Source organism: Gopherus evgoodei, chromosome 2 (assembly GCF_007399415.2).
Source record: "Gopherus evgoodei ecotype Sinaloan lineage chromosome 2, rGopEvg1_v1.p, whole genome shotgun sequence".
NCBI classification, from domain to species: domain Eukaryota; kingdom Metazoa; phylum Chordata; order Testudines; family Testudinidae; genus Gopherus; species Gopherus evgoodei.
The window spans coordinates 3,468,161-3,483,984 of NC_044323.1; the positions used below are offsets into that span (position 1 = coordinate 3,468,161).

At 46.3% G+C, this 15,824-nt stretch overlaps 1 protein-coding gene across 7 annotated transcripts in view; it reads right to left on the bottom strand.

Moving 5' to 3' along the window:
* The window catches only part of NBEAL2 (neurobeachin like 2), a 189,235-nt gene that overhangs the window by 94,332 nt on the left and 79,079 nt on the right, over window positions 1–15,824 (bottom strand). For all 7 annotated transcript variants that reach the window (XM_030549816.1, XM_030549814.1, XM_030549817.1 and 4 more), the window contains exon 3: window positions 6,936–7,100. In XM_030549816.1, coding sequence (XP_030405676.1) covers window positions 6,936–7,100 — 165 coding nt within the window. The remainder of the gene's footprint in view (window positions 1–6,935; window positions 7,101–15,824) is intronic.

A 15,824-nucleotide genomic window follows, 5' to 3' on the forward strand; every position in this document is an offset into this window, starting at 1 on the left:
GGCTTGAGGTAGATGACACAAGAACCCTCCCAACTGTACCCCAAATCCAACACACTGAGGAAAACTCAGACCTGCACACTTTAAGGCTCTCTTGCTTCCAAGCCCTGCAAAGTCTGGGCACGACTGCCTGAATCTCAAGGCTGCAGAGCAACGGAAACCCACAGGTGGGCTCGTAGTGGGAGCTCTGGCTTGCGGGGAGGATGCAGAGGAGAGGAGCAGGACTGGGGAGGTTACCTTCTCACATCAGCCTCTGGTTAAAGTCCCACTCATCACGGGATGATCTGCGGCGGGCCTCCTCGAGTGGTGTTTTAAAGCACACACAGTCAGGACACAGGGAACTAGGTGGAAATCTACACTCTAGGAGTAAGGGACGCTAGGCGCCCCTTAAGAAAAGGAGGAGGTCCCCAAAACTTGTCTGCAGGCAGCTGCAATGGAGATGCGGCCGCTTTGAGGGCGGGGCAGGAGAGGGCAGGGGCAGCAGGGATGGGAGAGTCTTTTTTCCAAGCTTAAAATACAGATGTTGAAAGTGATGGTGGATTGGTTGCCATGGAAACAGAACCGGGGATAGAAACTATACGACCTGCTGTCTTGGATACACGGTCCCCCCAGCACATCTCTGGGGGAGAGGGCTCTGCCTCATCAGGTCCCCCAAAACCAGGCAGGGGGCGCTTGGTTTATGTGTGTGACACATGGCTAGAAAAATAAATAACCCACAGAAGACATGTGGGGAGAGGTGGTTTGTGTTTTTGTGCATTTACATATGTATGAGTAGGGTCAACAGTCCCTGTCTATGCTGTATTCTGATCATTCAGAGGTCAAAAGAAGATCCTAGCATTTAAATGAATCGTAAATAGGGGATATCTCGGTACTCATCTCTCTTTGAAATGTACAGCGAATAATCTGTGAATGGGGGAGGAACAAGCAAATGGTCTTACGTTAATTTGTATAGCTAAGTACCAGCGATGGACCTCCTTCAAAGTCATCCTAATTACCTTGGAACTCCCAATTCAAAGAGGACAGGACATTGTATACAAGATCCTTGGGTCCTGATTCTGTCATCTCAGATCTGCTTAAGCTTCTTCAGGGGAAGTTTGAGTCGCAAGATTGAGGTCCCAGTTATGCCGGTAAGCCCTGAATGTGATATCTGGACATTGGACTATAAACTATAATATATTTCTGAAAGAAATCTTTGCAACCACAAAGCTCACCGTCTCTGCTATGAACCTGAACCTAAAGGACCTGAACTCATGTCTGTATGTATGTTGATCTTTTAACCATACTCTCTCTCGTGTTTTTTAATAAATTTTAGTTTAGTTAACAAGAATCGGCTGTGGCGTGTATTTGGGTAAAATCTGAAACATTCATTAACCTGGGAGGTAATATGTCTGATCCTTTGGGATTGGTAGAATTGTTTCTTTTATATGATGAGATTTACATATATTTTCATCATATTTGGCGTGGGTACCTAGATGGAGGCTGGAGGTTGGATCACTTTAAGGGAACTGTGGTGTTTGGACTTCTGAGTAACCAGTAAGGTCATAAAGATGCTGTTTGATGCTGGCCTGGTGAATCTAAGTATTGGAATATCCACCTGCTTTTGGGAGGTTTGTCTGCTCCATTCTTTGCAGTTCACCCTAATTGAGTGACCACAGCTGGCCCCACTGGGACTCCAGTCATAGTGGCATAGTGCTGCTTGGATACATATTACCACCGTTAATTGGATTTTTGGATCAGAAACACAAGCTTGCCAAATTTTAATTTTGATATTGGAGAGTTTAGGGGGTAAAAATCAGTTACAGTGAATGACCCATGATCAAGATCCTGACAGAAAACCCTGGAAGAATTGTGCTTACAGAGACTATTGTATTTTAAGAAAAGGTCCCCAGAGCAGGAACTGAAAAATCTGTTAATTGCCAGGGATAAGGAAACAGACCCAGCAAAAATGCTCACAGTAAGAAACCAGCAGTTAGAACCCAAACAAAAGCAAAAAATAGCTGATATGGAAGGAGAAGCTGCTGAAAGAGAATGCCTGGGTTTTGAACGTGAAGAAAGAATGGCATATATTCGATTGCAGGAACTAGAAGCTAAGGCAGAAGTGGACAGACTTAAGCTCCAACTCAAGAGAATAAAGGAACAGCAGGAACTGTATCATGCAGAAAAGCCGGCTCCTCTCAACAGCAAAGATGTGGATAGAATCTATCCAGTTTGTAACAATGTTGGTATGTTGTTTGACTCTAAGCAGTTGTCTGTGCGTAACCAAATTTACCCCAACTCTGCCACCTTTTATGTAAATGCTTTTACTGGGAGCTCAGACGAAGGTAACCCCGTAATTTGTGCAGAGAACACAAAAGTCAATGGTAAAAGCTGTTTGGGGCAAGTTTGGGGCAAATTACAGCTTCTAACATCATTCCTGTTAAAGCAGATCTTGTCAAAGAGGAAGATTACTTACCAAATTAGAGTGTGAATACTGTGATGCTCTGAGTTCACTGTAAAAGTGTGCCGTTAGCCAGAATCCATCTTGAATGGAATGGTGCTGAACACGAAGTTATGGCTGGTGTAAGGAAGTTCCCGCCTAAGGATCTTTCGATTGGGGATGATATTAAAGCTTTGTTCAGTCAGGTTGACATAAACTAGTCACAGGAAAGAAATAATCCTGAACTTGTGTCCATTAGGGGCAAGGATTGGCTTATGGAGGGTTTCTCCAAATGTTTGTCTGAGGAAGATGGCTGTTGGTCTGTGCAAAGAAGCAGTGCATACGTGGAAAAAATTTCTGAGTGTCAGTCTGGTATCCCAGAATGAATCTGGCACCAGACAAGGCTCTGGAAAACGTTTCTCTAGAGCAAACTGAAGTTGGCGATTAGGTTAAAGCCCTAACTGAGGAAGGAAGGGGTACAGTCTTGGTGAATGATGGATTGTTGGCAAGTAAAGTCTGACCCAGGTAAAAGTGATGTGCTTAAAGTAGCTCAGTGTAATAAGATGTATTTGTGGAAACCAGCAGTTTCTCTGTTAAGGGAGGGGAAGGCAAAGAAAGTTTAGATGAGCAGAGGCAGCCTTCTGAGCTGATGGCTTTGTCTAATCAGCAGTTTGGGAAGGCAAGGTTAGTGTAACGTGAGTATCCCTACACCATACCTGTTACCAATGTGGAGAATTGTGACAGTGAAGGAAACGTTCCTGTGTCTGTTAGGGGTAATGACTTGCCTATGAAGGGAGCTGCCCCAATCTCCAAGCAGTTGTCTGTGAATAGCCATGTGCGCTGGGACAAAGGAAAGGATATCCCAATCTGTTTGTCTGTTAAAAGGGAATATTTCTCCAGCTCTTTTCTGTCTATAAAGCAGACAGAAAAAGCCTGTCAGCCTATGATGGTGGAAAATTTATCAGTTGACCCAGCATTGATTCTGGATACAACTAAAGCCCAGAAAGGAAGTGGTCCTAAATTTGTGTCTGCTAGGAATGATGACTTTGTAACTAGGTTGCATCCAGTCAATGTCATAAATAGCTTCCAGAGACCAAGAGATTCTGATGCTTCCATTTTGCCTATTGCTAGTGTGTTGCTGGGTAAAGATATGATAACCTTGTCTGATCAGGGTGATGATATAGCCAGGGCACAAGGAAAGCATGAAGGTGATCTAACTATGTTACCCACTGACAGTGCGGAAACTTGTAACAGGGAAGAGAATGCTTCTAATCTTGGACTGTGAAGTCTAGCAGTTTACCTGAAAAGGGGGTTTTGTGAAAATCCTCCTGATGGGACAGAGATGATTCTGGATTTAAGTGAAACCCAGAAAGCGTCCGTTGTTGCTCAGGAAAATGTTCCTTTAGAGCAAACCCTAAGTGAAAAGAGTAAGGGAAGAATTTCTGTGAAAAATGGGTTGTTGCTTAGAAAGATTCCTGAAGAGAAAAATCTTCAGAGTAGTTTTTGCAAGCGGTTTGCTGCAACGGATGGGTGTGGAAGTGATTTGACTGAGTCAACTCAGGGTAAATCACTGCATAGAGAAAGCAACAGTTTGTTCGGGAGACTTGTTAGTGAAAACGGATGGGATCTCTTTAAGACAAGAGCCCAGCCTTGGAATTGGTCAAGTGTGAGGATCTGAAAACCAGTAAACAAGCTAGTGTCTGTGTTGATGTAAATTACTTGACTGGCTGCAGGGAGGAAGACTTCCGCAGAGCCATTAGCAAAGAGAATGCACACAGCCAGCCAACGGATTATGTTACACAGAAGAATTCAGATTTAGAGCTTGGCAACACTTGCGAGTTACAATGCATTAAAGCAGTCCCGGGCCCCCTAGTTCACTACCCGTCCACACTGGCAAGGCATGCAGAGCGCTCTGACTCCGTGGCTACAGCACTCCTGGTACTCCACCTCGGCGAGGGGAATAACGTTTGATGCGCCCCCGTTGGAGTGCCCCAGCATCAGTGCGAATGAGGGGTTGCATTACTGTGCTCTAATCAGCCTCCGGAATCCCTTCAAGTGGCCACTCTTGTCATTGCCTTGGATTTGCCCAGCCAGCTGCTTATCCGCTTCAAGACAAAGCAACCATTCCTGTGTAATGCTGTGTGTCAGAGAGAGAGGCAGGGGGAAGGAGGGGTCTGCTGCTGTCTGAACTTACAAGACAGCAAGCTGACACACTCAGCCCCCAAAAACCCCATCTCTCTCCCCCTATATATACACACACACACACCCCACCACACTCCACCCCACCCCCCCATTTGAAAAGCACATTGCAACTACTTGCATGCAGGGCCGGCTTTAGGCCTATTCCACCAATTCCCCCGAATCAGGCCCCGTGCCTAAGAGGGCCCCATGCCCAGTGAGAATCCCTTCCCTGGCTAGAGGTGCCTTTTTAATTTTTACTCACCTGGCGGTGCTCCGAGTCTTTGGCGGTACTTTGGTGGCGGATCCTTCACTTGCTCTGGGTCTTCGGCGACGGGTCCTTCAGTGCCACCGAAGACCCGGAGTGAGTGAAGGACCTGACACCAAAGTGCTGCCGAAGACTCGGAGCACCATCTGGTGAGTACAAGCCCCACGTGTTTTTCTTTTTTTAAGTCATCCCTGCCGGGGCCCCATCAAAACTGTTCGAATTGGGCCCCACACCTCCTAAAGCCAGCCCTACTTGCATGCTGGGATAGCCACCACAATGCACTGCTCTCTGTGGCCATGCCAGTGCACTGTCAGTGGGGATAGACTGCAGCGCCTTCCCTACTGCACTCTACGAAGGCTGGTTTAACTCAAAGCGCTCTACATCTGCAAGTGTAGCCATGCCCTCTGACCCTACTGGACAGGGAGGAAGGGAAGGATTAAACCTTGCAAATAAAAGCCACCGGTTAACCCTAAAATACCAAAACCCTAAGGAAGTGATTAAACTGAATGCCTCTGTTAAGGAAGACCCTGAGGTCAAGAAAAAGCTACGAAGATGCAAAAGGGATATTGAACAAGCTGACCTGAAGAATGATTTGTCTAAACCAAAGGCTTGGCATGACAAAAATAATTCTAAATGTACAAATGTTAAAACTGATGTTATTACTAATGACTGTAACTAACGTGTTGCTGACACCAAGAACTGTAAAAATGTACAATGTGCAAGGTTTTGGGGAAAAAACCCTTGAACATGTTGGGGGTGACAGGTAAGAACTCATTATGCTGTAAAAGCCTTCATGGTAATACTGTTTCATTACACGACAACACACACTATGTTAAACGGCCTGGTGATACTGATATTTCACAGTTAGTGCCTGCATCTAATCATGAAAAACTGTACACAGCAGAAAAACCACCACAAGCTTGAACTGCAGTGCACAAAGAAAACTGAGGTACAACACTTCACAGCCTTCATGGCTGAATGCCGGAGTAAGTGCTCTTTAAAAAACAACATTAATGGCTCTGTTAACCCATAGACCAAACCCTGGAATCACTAAAGTCTTGCACAAAGTATGGGCTAAGTTTTTGGCTGGGGCCAAATCAGGCATCAATAATTTGGCCTTACAAAGAATTCAGTGTAAAACACAGCTCATATCAATGTTGGAAGGTCCTTAAGGTGCATCCAGGAGCTCTAATTTCGCCCTTCCACACAAGACTCATGTTGGGGATGTGACGCATGGCTAGAAAGGGTTAAACATCCTAAGTATTGGAATATCCACCAGCTTTTGGGGGTTTGGCTGCCCCATTCTTTGACGTTCACCCTAACTGACTGACCACAGGTCAGTGTGGACGACAGGAAGCGAACAGGTTTATTTAATTACCAGACGACATCTCTCTGCTTCCCCTCTGCCCCCGGTGATGTAGGTACTAGTGAGAGCGCCTTCTTCCCCCCGTCACTCTGCCACCTCTGCCTCTCCAATTCCCAAGCCCCACTGAAAACCTCACATGCCCTCAGGTCGGCCTCACAGCCCCCACTCTGTCTCTCCGGCCTTGGCACTGAAAGCTTGTACGCCCTCGCTGTGTGACCCCGTTCCCTGACGGTTCTACCCTACGCCATGCTCTCACTCAAAAGTCCTGGGCTCAGGTTTCCTTGCTGGCTAGCTAAGATTGGGAGCCCTCCTTGGGCCCAAGGCCTGGCTAAGGCAGGGGGTCAGCCGGATGGGTAACTCCATTTCGCTTTCCACTACGGATAACCAAATGGGAGGCTGGCTGTTGTGGCCAAAGCACTGCCCTGCATGCCAGGAGCTCTGGGTTCTGTTCCCAGCTCTACCTCTGCCTCTCAGTATGACTCCTGCACCCACTACTTAGCCTCTCTGTGCCTCGTAGATCAGAAAACAAGAGCCACCACTTACTATACGAGTTGCTGGGGGCATGTACATACAAAATCCTGGGGCCCAGCCCTGCATTCCTGCCTCTGGAGGGCTTGGGAAGCAGGATCCAGTCCTCTGAGGCCTGCAAGTGGGAAGATGCTACACTCTCACAGACTCCACTAAAGCAATGATTCGACTCTCCAGCCTACCTGCAGATGATGATAAAGAACTTGACGTGCAGAAGCGCCTGGCCAAGGCCCGCCTCGGCCGCCTCCTCGCGGGCAATCTGGGCCACACAGTGCGCCAGCTGTTGGCTCAGCACGTGCAGGACGTCGCGTGGGAGCAGCGGGATCTCAGAGACTGAATCTTCTGGCCTGGGGGGTGGGGAAGAAGAGAGGGAACAAAACAATTAGTCTAAAAGCTGGCACCCCCAGCCTCCCATGCACCCCCAGCAAAGGCATTCTGGGAGGAGGGAGATGCTGCCACCGCGCTCTTTTTAATCCCGAGCCACATAATATTTGGTGTTTTTCTTCAAACCCCAACTCTGGGAGTCATGGGATTCCAGGAGAATCTCAGCTTTAAATTAAAAAAAAAAAAAGGTAAAGTAAAGGGTCTAGCCCTTGTTGAGGCAGAGAAGAGGTTTGAAAGTGTGACCCCCTACCAGGTCTCAATAATAAAGAGAGCTGTCGGGAAAAAACTCATGAGTGTTGGATTTTAAGTCTCATGATTTTGCGTGGTTCCGACTCGTGGTTTTTGGAATGCTTGAGGTTGGCAACAAATTCCTGGGTTCTAATCCTAGTCCTGCCCTGCAATGGCCCCTCTCGGAGTCACTTCTGCTCGGTTATCTTCATTTTCTGCCCCCACACACACCTCCATCCATGAGGCGGGGGAGTCATCCTGACCCACACTTCCGTACGAACACAAAGATCTACAGGTAAACAGTGCTACGGAAAGGCTGGACGTAGTCATTAACAGTCTTCAAAATGTGTGAAGGGTGGTTATACAAAGAGGATGGTGATCAACTGTTCCCCATGTGCACTGAAGGTAGGACAAGAAGCAAATTGGCTTAATCTGCAGCAGAGGGAGATTTAGGTTAGATATTAGGAAAAGCCCCTAACTAGAAGACTAGGTAAGGACTGGAATAAGCATCCAAGGGAGGTAGTGCGAACTCTAGCTCTTTGGAATTTTTTACAGAGAAGTTAGAAAAACGTGGCAAGGCTGGTCTAGTTTACTCGTGCACAGGACTGGACTAAATGACCTCTTGAGGTCCCTTCCTACATTTCAGTGATGACTGAACCACTGGGATCTTTCTCCAGCCCCTGCCAACATGTCCTAGCTTTGAAAGGGAGGGAAACAGAAGTCACTCCTTGTGAGCTTGGGGGAGAGGGATTAAGACAAACATTTCTGTTAGGCCTCATTTACATGTGCAAGTTAATTCGGATTAAGGCAGGGGGCACAATAAAGGACAAAAGCTATTCCAGAATAACTCCATATGGGGTCACATTTATTCTAGAATAAGATTGCATTGGTCCAGTGTAGCTTCATCCAAAGTGGAGTCTCCAGGGTCCCACTGGGACAAAGATGGCAAGAAGGATAGAAGCAACCAATTCTTTCGAGTGACTGCTGTCCAGAAACAAGCGCGGCTTAAATGCAAAACCTGCCCTGGGCTATTATCTGCAAACGAGACACAAAGTAGGTCACTGACACCAGGGCAGAGCAGGCAGCAGCTAAAGGAAATTTCTACTTTTGTTTGTTGTACTAGAGTAAGAGAACAGCTCTGTCATGGTTACCACCAATGCACTGACACTCCCAGCTCGCACCTAACAGGTGAGGGCTGCAGCAGCACAACCAATTGTCTCTATCTGAACATAAGAACGGCCACACTGGGTCAGCCCAAAAGGTCCATCCAGCCCAGTGTCCTGTCTGCTGACAGCGGCTAGTGCCAAGTGCCCAGAGGGACTGAACAGAACAGGTAACCATCAAGTGATCCAGCCCCTGTCACCCATTCCCAGCTTCTGGCAAACAGAGGCTAGAGACACCATCCGTGCCCAGCCTGGCTAATAGCCATTGATGGACCTGTCCTCCAGGAACCCTGTTACAGTCTTGGCCTTCACACAACATCCTCTGGCAATGAGTTTCACAGGCTGCCTGCGCTGTGTGAAGAAATACTTCCTTTTGTTTGTTTTAACCCTGCTGTCTATTAATTTCATTGGGTGACCCCTAGTTCATGTGTGATGCGAAGGAGTAAATAACACTTCCTGATTTACTTTCTCCACACCAGTCATGATTTTATAGACCTCTATCACATCCTACCTTAGTCGGCTTTTTTCCAAGCTGAAAAGTCCCAGTCTTATTAATATCTCCTCATATGGAAGCTGTTCCATACCCTTAATGATTTTTGTTGCCCTTTTCTGAACCTTTCCCAATTCCAATATTTGAAACCTATCAAGATATTCTCCTCATATATGCATCCCTGTCTCCCATGGCACAGTCTATCCCACAACTGCACCTGATCGCTGACCCAGAATCAGTGGGTTCTGAGCTGTGGTAACTGGATAGTACTAGGAATGTCAGCAGTGCTCAATAACGGCCCGTCTGACTTCAGGGGCGGTTGCAGGACTGACTTTTACTGGAGCTCTTGAAAGTTGAAATCTGGTTACCGGACTCTCATCACGACAACTAAACTAAATACCCTATGTGGCAAAGCCACCACGGGCTTTGGTGGTAAAGAAGGACCCACCAGATGTCACATGAAAGAAGTGGACTGGGTCTGGTGAGCTTTGGGCACAGTGCTGGGGAGAGGGAGATAAAGGATAATTCCCAGGCCCCGGTTAGTGCCAGGCCATAGACCGGGGGTGATGTCTGTGCCACACAGGCCACTGCACTGGAGAGCAAGAGCCTCTCCCGACACGGGCAGGTGCCTTCAGCTGCCATTTTCCCCCTCACAAGACAGATATCAGCTTCTCAGCCAAGTCCAGGCCAATGGACTATGAGGAGCCTGGAACCACAGCACTAGGCACCAGGTAAGTCAGAGACATGAAGACCTGGGAGATGGGTCGGAAACAAGAGGGAGCATGGGCTATAATGGCAGAGAGAAAGGAGGGTCAGGACAAAACTGGGAGGCAAGATCAAACCAGTATCTTAGATGCCTATATACAAATGCGAGAAGTATGGGTAATAAGCAGGAAGAACTGGAAGTGCTAATAAATAAATACAACTATGACATTGTTGGCATCACTGAAACTTGGTGGGATAATACACATGACTGGAATGTTGGTGTGGATGGGTATAGTTTGCTCAGGAAGGATAGACAGGGGAAAAAGGGAGGAGGTGTTGCCTTATATATTAATAATGTACACACTTGGACTGAGGTGGAGATGGACATAGGAGACGGAAGTGTGGAGAGTCTCTGGGTTAGGATAAAAGGGGTAAAAAACAAGGGTGATGTCTTGCTAGGAGTCTACTACAGGTCACCTAACCAGGTGGAAGAGGTGGATGAGGCTTTTCTTAAACAACTAACAAAACCATCCAAAGCCCAAGATTTGGTGGTGATGGGGAACGTCAACTATCCAGATATATGTTGGGAAAATAACACCACGGGGCACAGACTATCCAATAAGTTCCTGGATTGCATTGCAGACAACTTTTTATTTCAGAAAGTTGAAAAAGCTACTAGTGGGGAAGCTGATCTAGACTTGATTTTAACAAATAGGGAGGAACTCGTTGAAAATTTGAAAGTAGAAGGAAGCTTGGGTGAAAGTGATCATGAAATCAGAGTTTGCAATTCTAAGGAAGGGTGGAAGGGAGTACAGCAAAATAGAGAATGGATTTCAGGAAGGTGGATTTTGGTAAGCTCAGAGAGCTGATAGGTAAGGTCCCATGGGAATCAAGACTGAGGGGAAAAACAACTGAGGAAAGTTGGCAGTTTTTCAAAGGGACACTATTAAGGGCCCAAAAGAAAGCTATTCCGATAGGTAGGAAAGATAGAAAATGTGGCAAAAGACCACCTTGGCTTAACCACGAGATCTTGCATGACCTACAAAATAAAAAGGAGTCATATAAAAAATGGAAACTAGGTCTGTCATAAACAGATAGCTAAGGGTTAATGTCTCTTAAACCTGGAAAGAGGTAACCTGAAGCACCTGACCAGAGGACCAATCAGGAAACTAGACTTTTTCAGGTCTGGGTGGAGGGAAGTTTGTGTCTGAGTTTTTTGTCTTCTGCCTGTCTCTCTCGGCTATGGGAAGGACTTTTCTATTTCCTGCTTTCTAATCTTCTGTTTCCAAGTTGTGAGTACAGAGATCATAATACAATAGGGGTTATTGTTTTTTTCTTTTGTATTTACATGGTATAGTTGCTGGAATGTTTTGAATTGTATTCTTTTTGAATAAGGCTGTTTATTCATATTTCTTTTAAGCAAATGACCCTGTATTTGTCACCTTAATACAGAGAGACCATTTTTTATGTATTTTTCTTTCTTTTTATATAAAGCTTTCTTTTTAAGACCTGTTGGAGTTTTTCTTTAGTGGGGAACTCCAGGAAATTAAGTCTGTGCTCACCAGGGAATTGGTGGGAGGAAGAAGTCAGGGGGAAATGGGTGTGTGTTAGATTTACTAGCCTGACTTTGCATTCCCTCTGGGTGAGGGGGGAAGAGAGATTAGCTCTCGGTACTTCTGTTTTCCAAGGCTAAAAACAGGGAGGGTGGAATCCCTCTGTTTAGATTCACGGAGTTTGCTTCTGTGTATCTCTCCAGGAACCCAGGGAGGGAATACCTGGAAGGGAGAAGGGAAGGGAAATGGTTTATTCCCCTTTGTTGTGAGACTCAAGGAATCTGGGTCTTGGGGTCCCCAGGGAAGGTTTTTTGGGGGGACCAGAGTGCCCCAAAACACTAAGTTTTTGGGTGGTGGCAGATTTACCAGGTCCAAGCTGATAACTAAGCTTGGAGGTTTTCATGCTAACCCCCATATTTTGGACGCTAAGGTCCAAATCTGGGACTAGGTTATGACAAGGTCAGATTACAAAGGATGAATATAGGCAAATAACACAGGAATGCAGAGGCAAGATTAGAAAGGCAAAGGCACAAAATGAGCTCAAACTAGCTATGGGAATAAAGGGAAACAAGACGACTTTTTATCAATACGTTAGAAGCAAGAGGAAGACCAAGGACAGGATAGGCCCACTGCTCAGTGAGGAGGGAGAAACAGTAACAGGAAACTTGGAAATGGCAGAGATGCTTAATGACTTCTTTGTTTCCGTCTTCACTGAGAAGTCTGAAGGAATGTAACATAGTGAATGCTTATGGGAAGGGGGTAGGTTTAGAAGATAAAATAAAAAAAGAGCAAGTTAAAAATCACTTAGAAAAGTTAGATGCCTGCAAGTCACCAGGGCCTGATGAGATGCATCCTAGAATGCTCAAGGAGTTAATAGAGGAGGTATCTGAGCCTCTAGCTATTATCTTTGGAAAGTCATGGGAGACGGGAGAGATTCCAGAAGACTTGAAAAGGGCAAATATAGTGCCCATCTCTAAAAAGGGAAATAAAAACAACCCAGGAAACTACAGACCAGTTAGTTTAACTTCTGTGCCAGGGAAGATAATGGCGCAAGTAATTAAAGAAATCATCTGCAAACACTTGGAAGGTGGTAATGTGATAGGGAATAGCCAGCATGGATTTGTAAAGAACAAATAGTGTCAAACCAATCTGATAGCTTTCTTTGATAGGATAACGAAAATGTGGATAAGGGAGAAGCGGTGGATGTGGTATACTTAGACTTTAGTAAGGCATTTGATACGGTCTCGCATGATATCCTTATCGATAAACTAGGCAAATACAATTTAGATGGGGCTACTATAAGGTGGGTGCATAAGTGGCTGGATAATCGTACTCAGAGAGTAGTTATTAATGGCTCCCAATCCTGCTGGAAAGGTATAACAAGTGGGGTTCCGCAGGGGTCTGTTTTGGGACCGGCTCTGTTCAATATCTTCATCAACGATTTAGATGTTGGCATAGAAAGTACGCTTATTAAGTTTGCAGATGATACCAAACTGGGAGGGATTGCAACTGCTTTGGAGGACAGGGTCAAAATTCAAAATGATCTGGACAAATTGGAGAAATGGTCTGAGGTAAACCGGATGAAGTTCAATAAAGACAAAAGCAAAGTGCTCCACTTACGAAGGAACAATCAGTTTCACACATACAGAATGGGAAGAGACTGTCTAGGAAGGAGTATGGCAGAAAGATTTAGGGGTCATAGTGGACCACAAGCTAAATATGAGTCAACAGTGTGATACTGTTGCAAAAAAAGCAAACGTGATTCTGGGATACATTAACAGGTGTGTTGTAAACAAGACACGAGAAGTCATTCTTCCGCTCTACTCTGTGCTGGTTAGGCCTCAGCTGGAGTATTGTGTCCAGTTCTGGGCACCGCATTTCAAGAAAGATGTGGAGAAATTGGAGAGGGTCCAGAGAAGAGCAACAAGAATGATTAAAGGTCTTGAGAACATGACCTATGAAGGAAGGCTGAAAGAACTGGGTTTATTTAGTTTGGAAAAGAGAAGACTGAGAGGGGACATGAGTGCAGTTTTCAGGTATCTAAAAGGGTGTCATCAGGAGGAGGGAGAAAACTTGTTCACCTTAGCCTCCAATGATAGAACAAGAAGCAATGGGCTTAAACTGCAGCAAGGGAGATTTAGGTTGGACATTAGGAAAAAGTTCCTGTCACCTCCCTGCTGCAGAATTTTGTTCCAGGGTGCACTGTGTTTTAAAAATATGCTTCTAGCCTTCATGGCTATGAGATACCCTAGCCAATATGAACCTCTTTGTGAACTGATGGGGTAATGCCTGCCTTAATCTGCAGAGAGCCTGAACCAATAGCTCGGAGAGGTGTGAACCATCCCATTCATCTTCATCAGCGCTCTATGGACACTTGGGGGGACTCTGTAGCCCCAGAGAGTTTGGCATTTAAGAACATAAGAACGGACATACAAGGTCAGACCAAAGGTCCATCTAGCTCAGTACCCTGTCTTCCAACAGTGGCCAGTGCCAGGTGCCCCAAAGGGAATGAACAGAACAGGGAATCACCCAAGTGATCCATCCCGTCATCCATTCCCAGCTTCTCCCCCCTCCCCAACATGAGACGAACTTTGCTGCAGCAATGTTTTATTTGACCTCCCTGTCTACAACTGTCTCCCTCTCTGCAGCTTCCCCGCCCCCAATCCAAGGGGCAGCGTGAGGGGCTGTTCCATGGGGCAAGACAGCAGGGTTCAGGGCACTAGAGGTAGCTGCAAGGGAACAGGAGAAGTCAGCTGCATAGACTGGAGAACTGGGCGCTTGGAAAAGAGCACAGGAACCCAGGCTGGGGGGGCGGGGGGAAGGAGAATGAGTCACTGAAGCCAGCTCCAAGCTCCCCTCTTCCATAGCACACATGGGGATGGGAGGAGCTTGAAGGCTCCCCCATTGCAGGGGGCTGGGGGGGATCTGTCTGCTGCAGGCCTGCCTGGGGACACGAAAAGGTGGAGGGGACCAGAAGACCTGGCCGCATAGCCATGGTTATGCAACGCATTACTGCAACTCTGGACAATATTGTGCCAGAGATAGCGGAGAGTAGTGAAAAAACCCATCCTTGGACAATCAGAGTTTAGACAGATTAGTATCTGCACGCCACAAGCAGGGGGGCAGAATGAATTATAGAATCTCAGAACTGGAAGGGACCTTGAGAGGTCATCTAGTCCAGTCCATTGCACTCAAGGCAGGACTAAGTATTATCTAGACCATCCCTGACAGGTGTTTGTCCAACCTGCTCTTAAAAATCCCCAATGATGGAGATTCCACAACCTCCCTGGCCAATTTATTCCAGTGCTTAATCGCCCTGAGAGTTAGGAAGTTTTGCCTAATGAAGGGTCTATTAGGAAGATTAGCCATTTTTAGTCACTTACTTGTACTGTAAGGGTTGTTCTTCCAGATGCCAACACTGGAGAATTTTGCCTAGCAGTACCCGTAGCCCCTCCCTTGGCCATGGAGCACAGACTCCAATGCAGATGGGACAGAGGGTGGGTTGGGGAATATATGTCTGCATCACATCTCGAAGAAGAGTTAAATACATGTCAAGTAACCATTTTTTCTTCTTTTTCGAGTAGATGCAGATGTGTATTCCTTGTAGGTGACTCACAAGCAATACTAGCAGGAGGTGGGGCTCAGAGTTCATTTAAACAAGAACAGCCTTCCCAGAATTGGCAGCTGAGCTGGATGCAGTCGTAACGGCATAGCGGTTTGTAAACGTACATACAGAGGACCACGTGGCAGCCCTGCAAATGTTCCATATAGGAACGTCACTTAGAAACATCATCAGTGTGGCCTGGGACTTCATGAGATGAGCATGCACCCTTTGAGGGGACACATTCGAAGACACATCATATGTGGTCATGGTACAGGAAGTTATTATCCACCTGGAGATTGTCTGTGCAGAGACTGCTTGCCCCTTCATTCCGTCCACATATGAAACAGATAGCATAAAGCACAGAACAGTTTAGTCCAATCCAGGTAAAAAGCCAAACTGGCCTGACATCCAACGTATGAAGATCCTGCTCATCTGGGGTTGAATGCAGCTTAGAGAAAAAACACTGGGAGATGTATATCTTGGTTTAAGTGAAACTGAGAAACCACTTCAGATTAAAAAAAACAAAAACCCTCAGGATGCAGCTGCAGGGCTACTGTGTCTTTGGAAAATTGCGTGCAACGATGTGCCACCCTCAAAGCCTGCAACTCACTCTCCCGCTGGCAGATGTTATGGCCACAAGAGGAAAGGAGAGAGTTTTCTGACATGGAATGGAGAGAGAAGACGTTGCCAGAGGCTCGAACGGAGGGCCCGTAAGAGCCGCTAAGACCATACTAAGATCCTGCAAAGGAACCAGCTCTTTAACTGGCAGGTAGACTAGTGATTCCTTTCAAGAGCCTCTCTGCCATGGAGTTTGAAAACACCAACTTCCCATGGGTAAGTGGATGAAATGCTGAAATCACCCCAGTGGACTTGTAATGAACTAAGTGCAAGACTGGAAGACTGAAGGTGTAAGAGGTACTTCAAAATGTCCTGGCTACAAATCA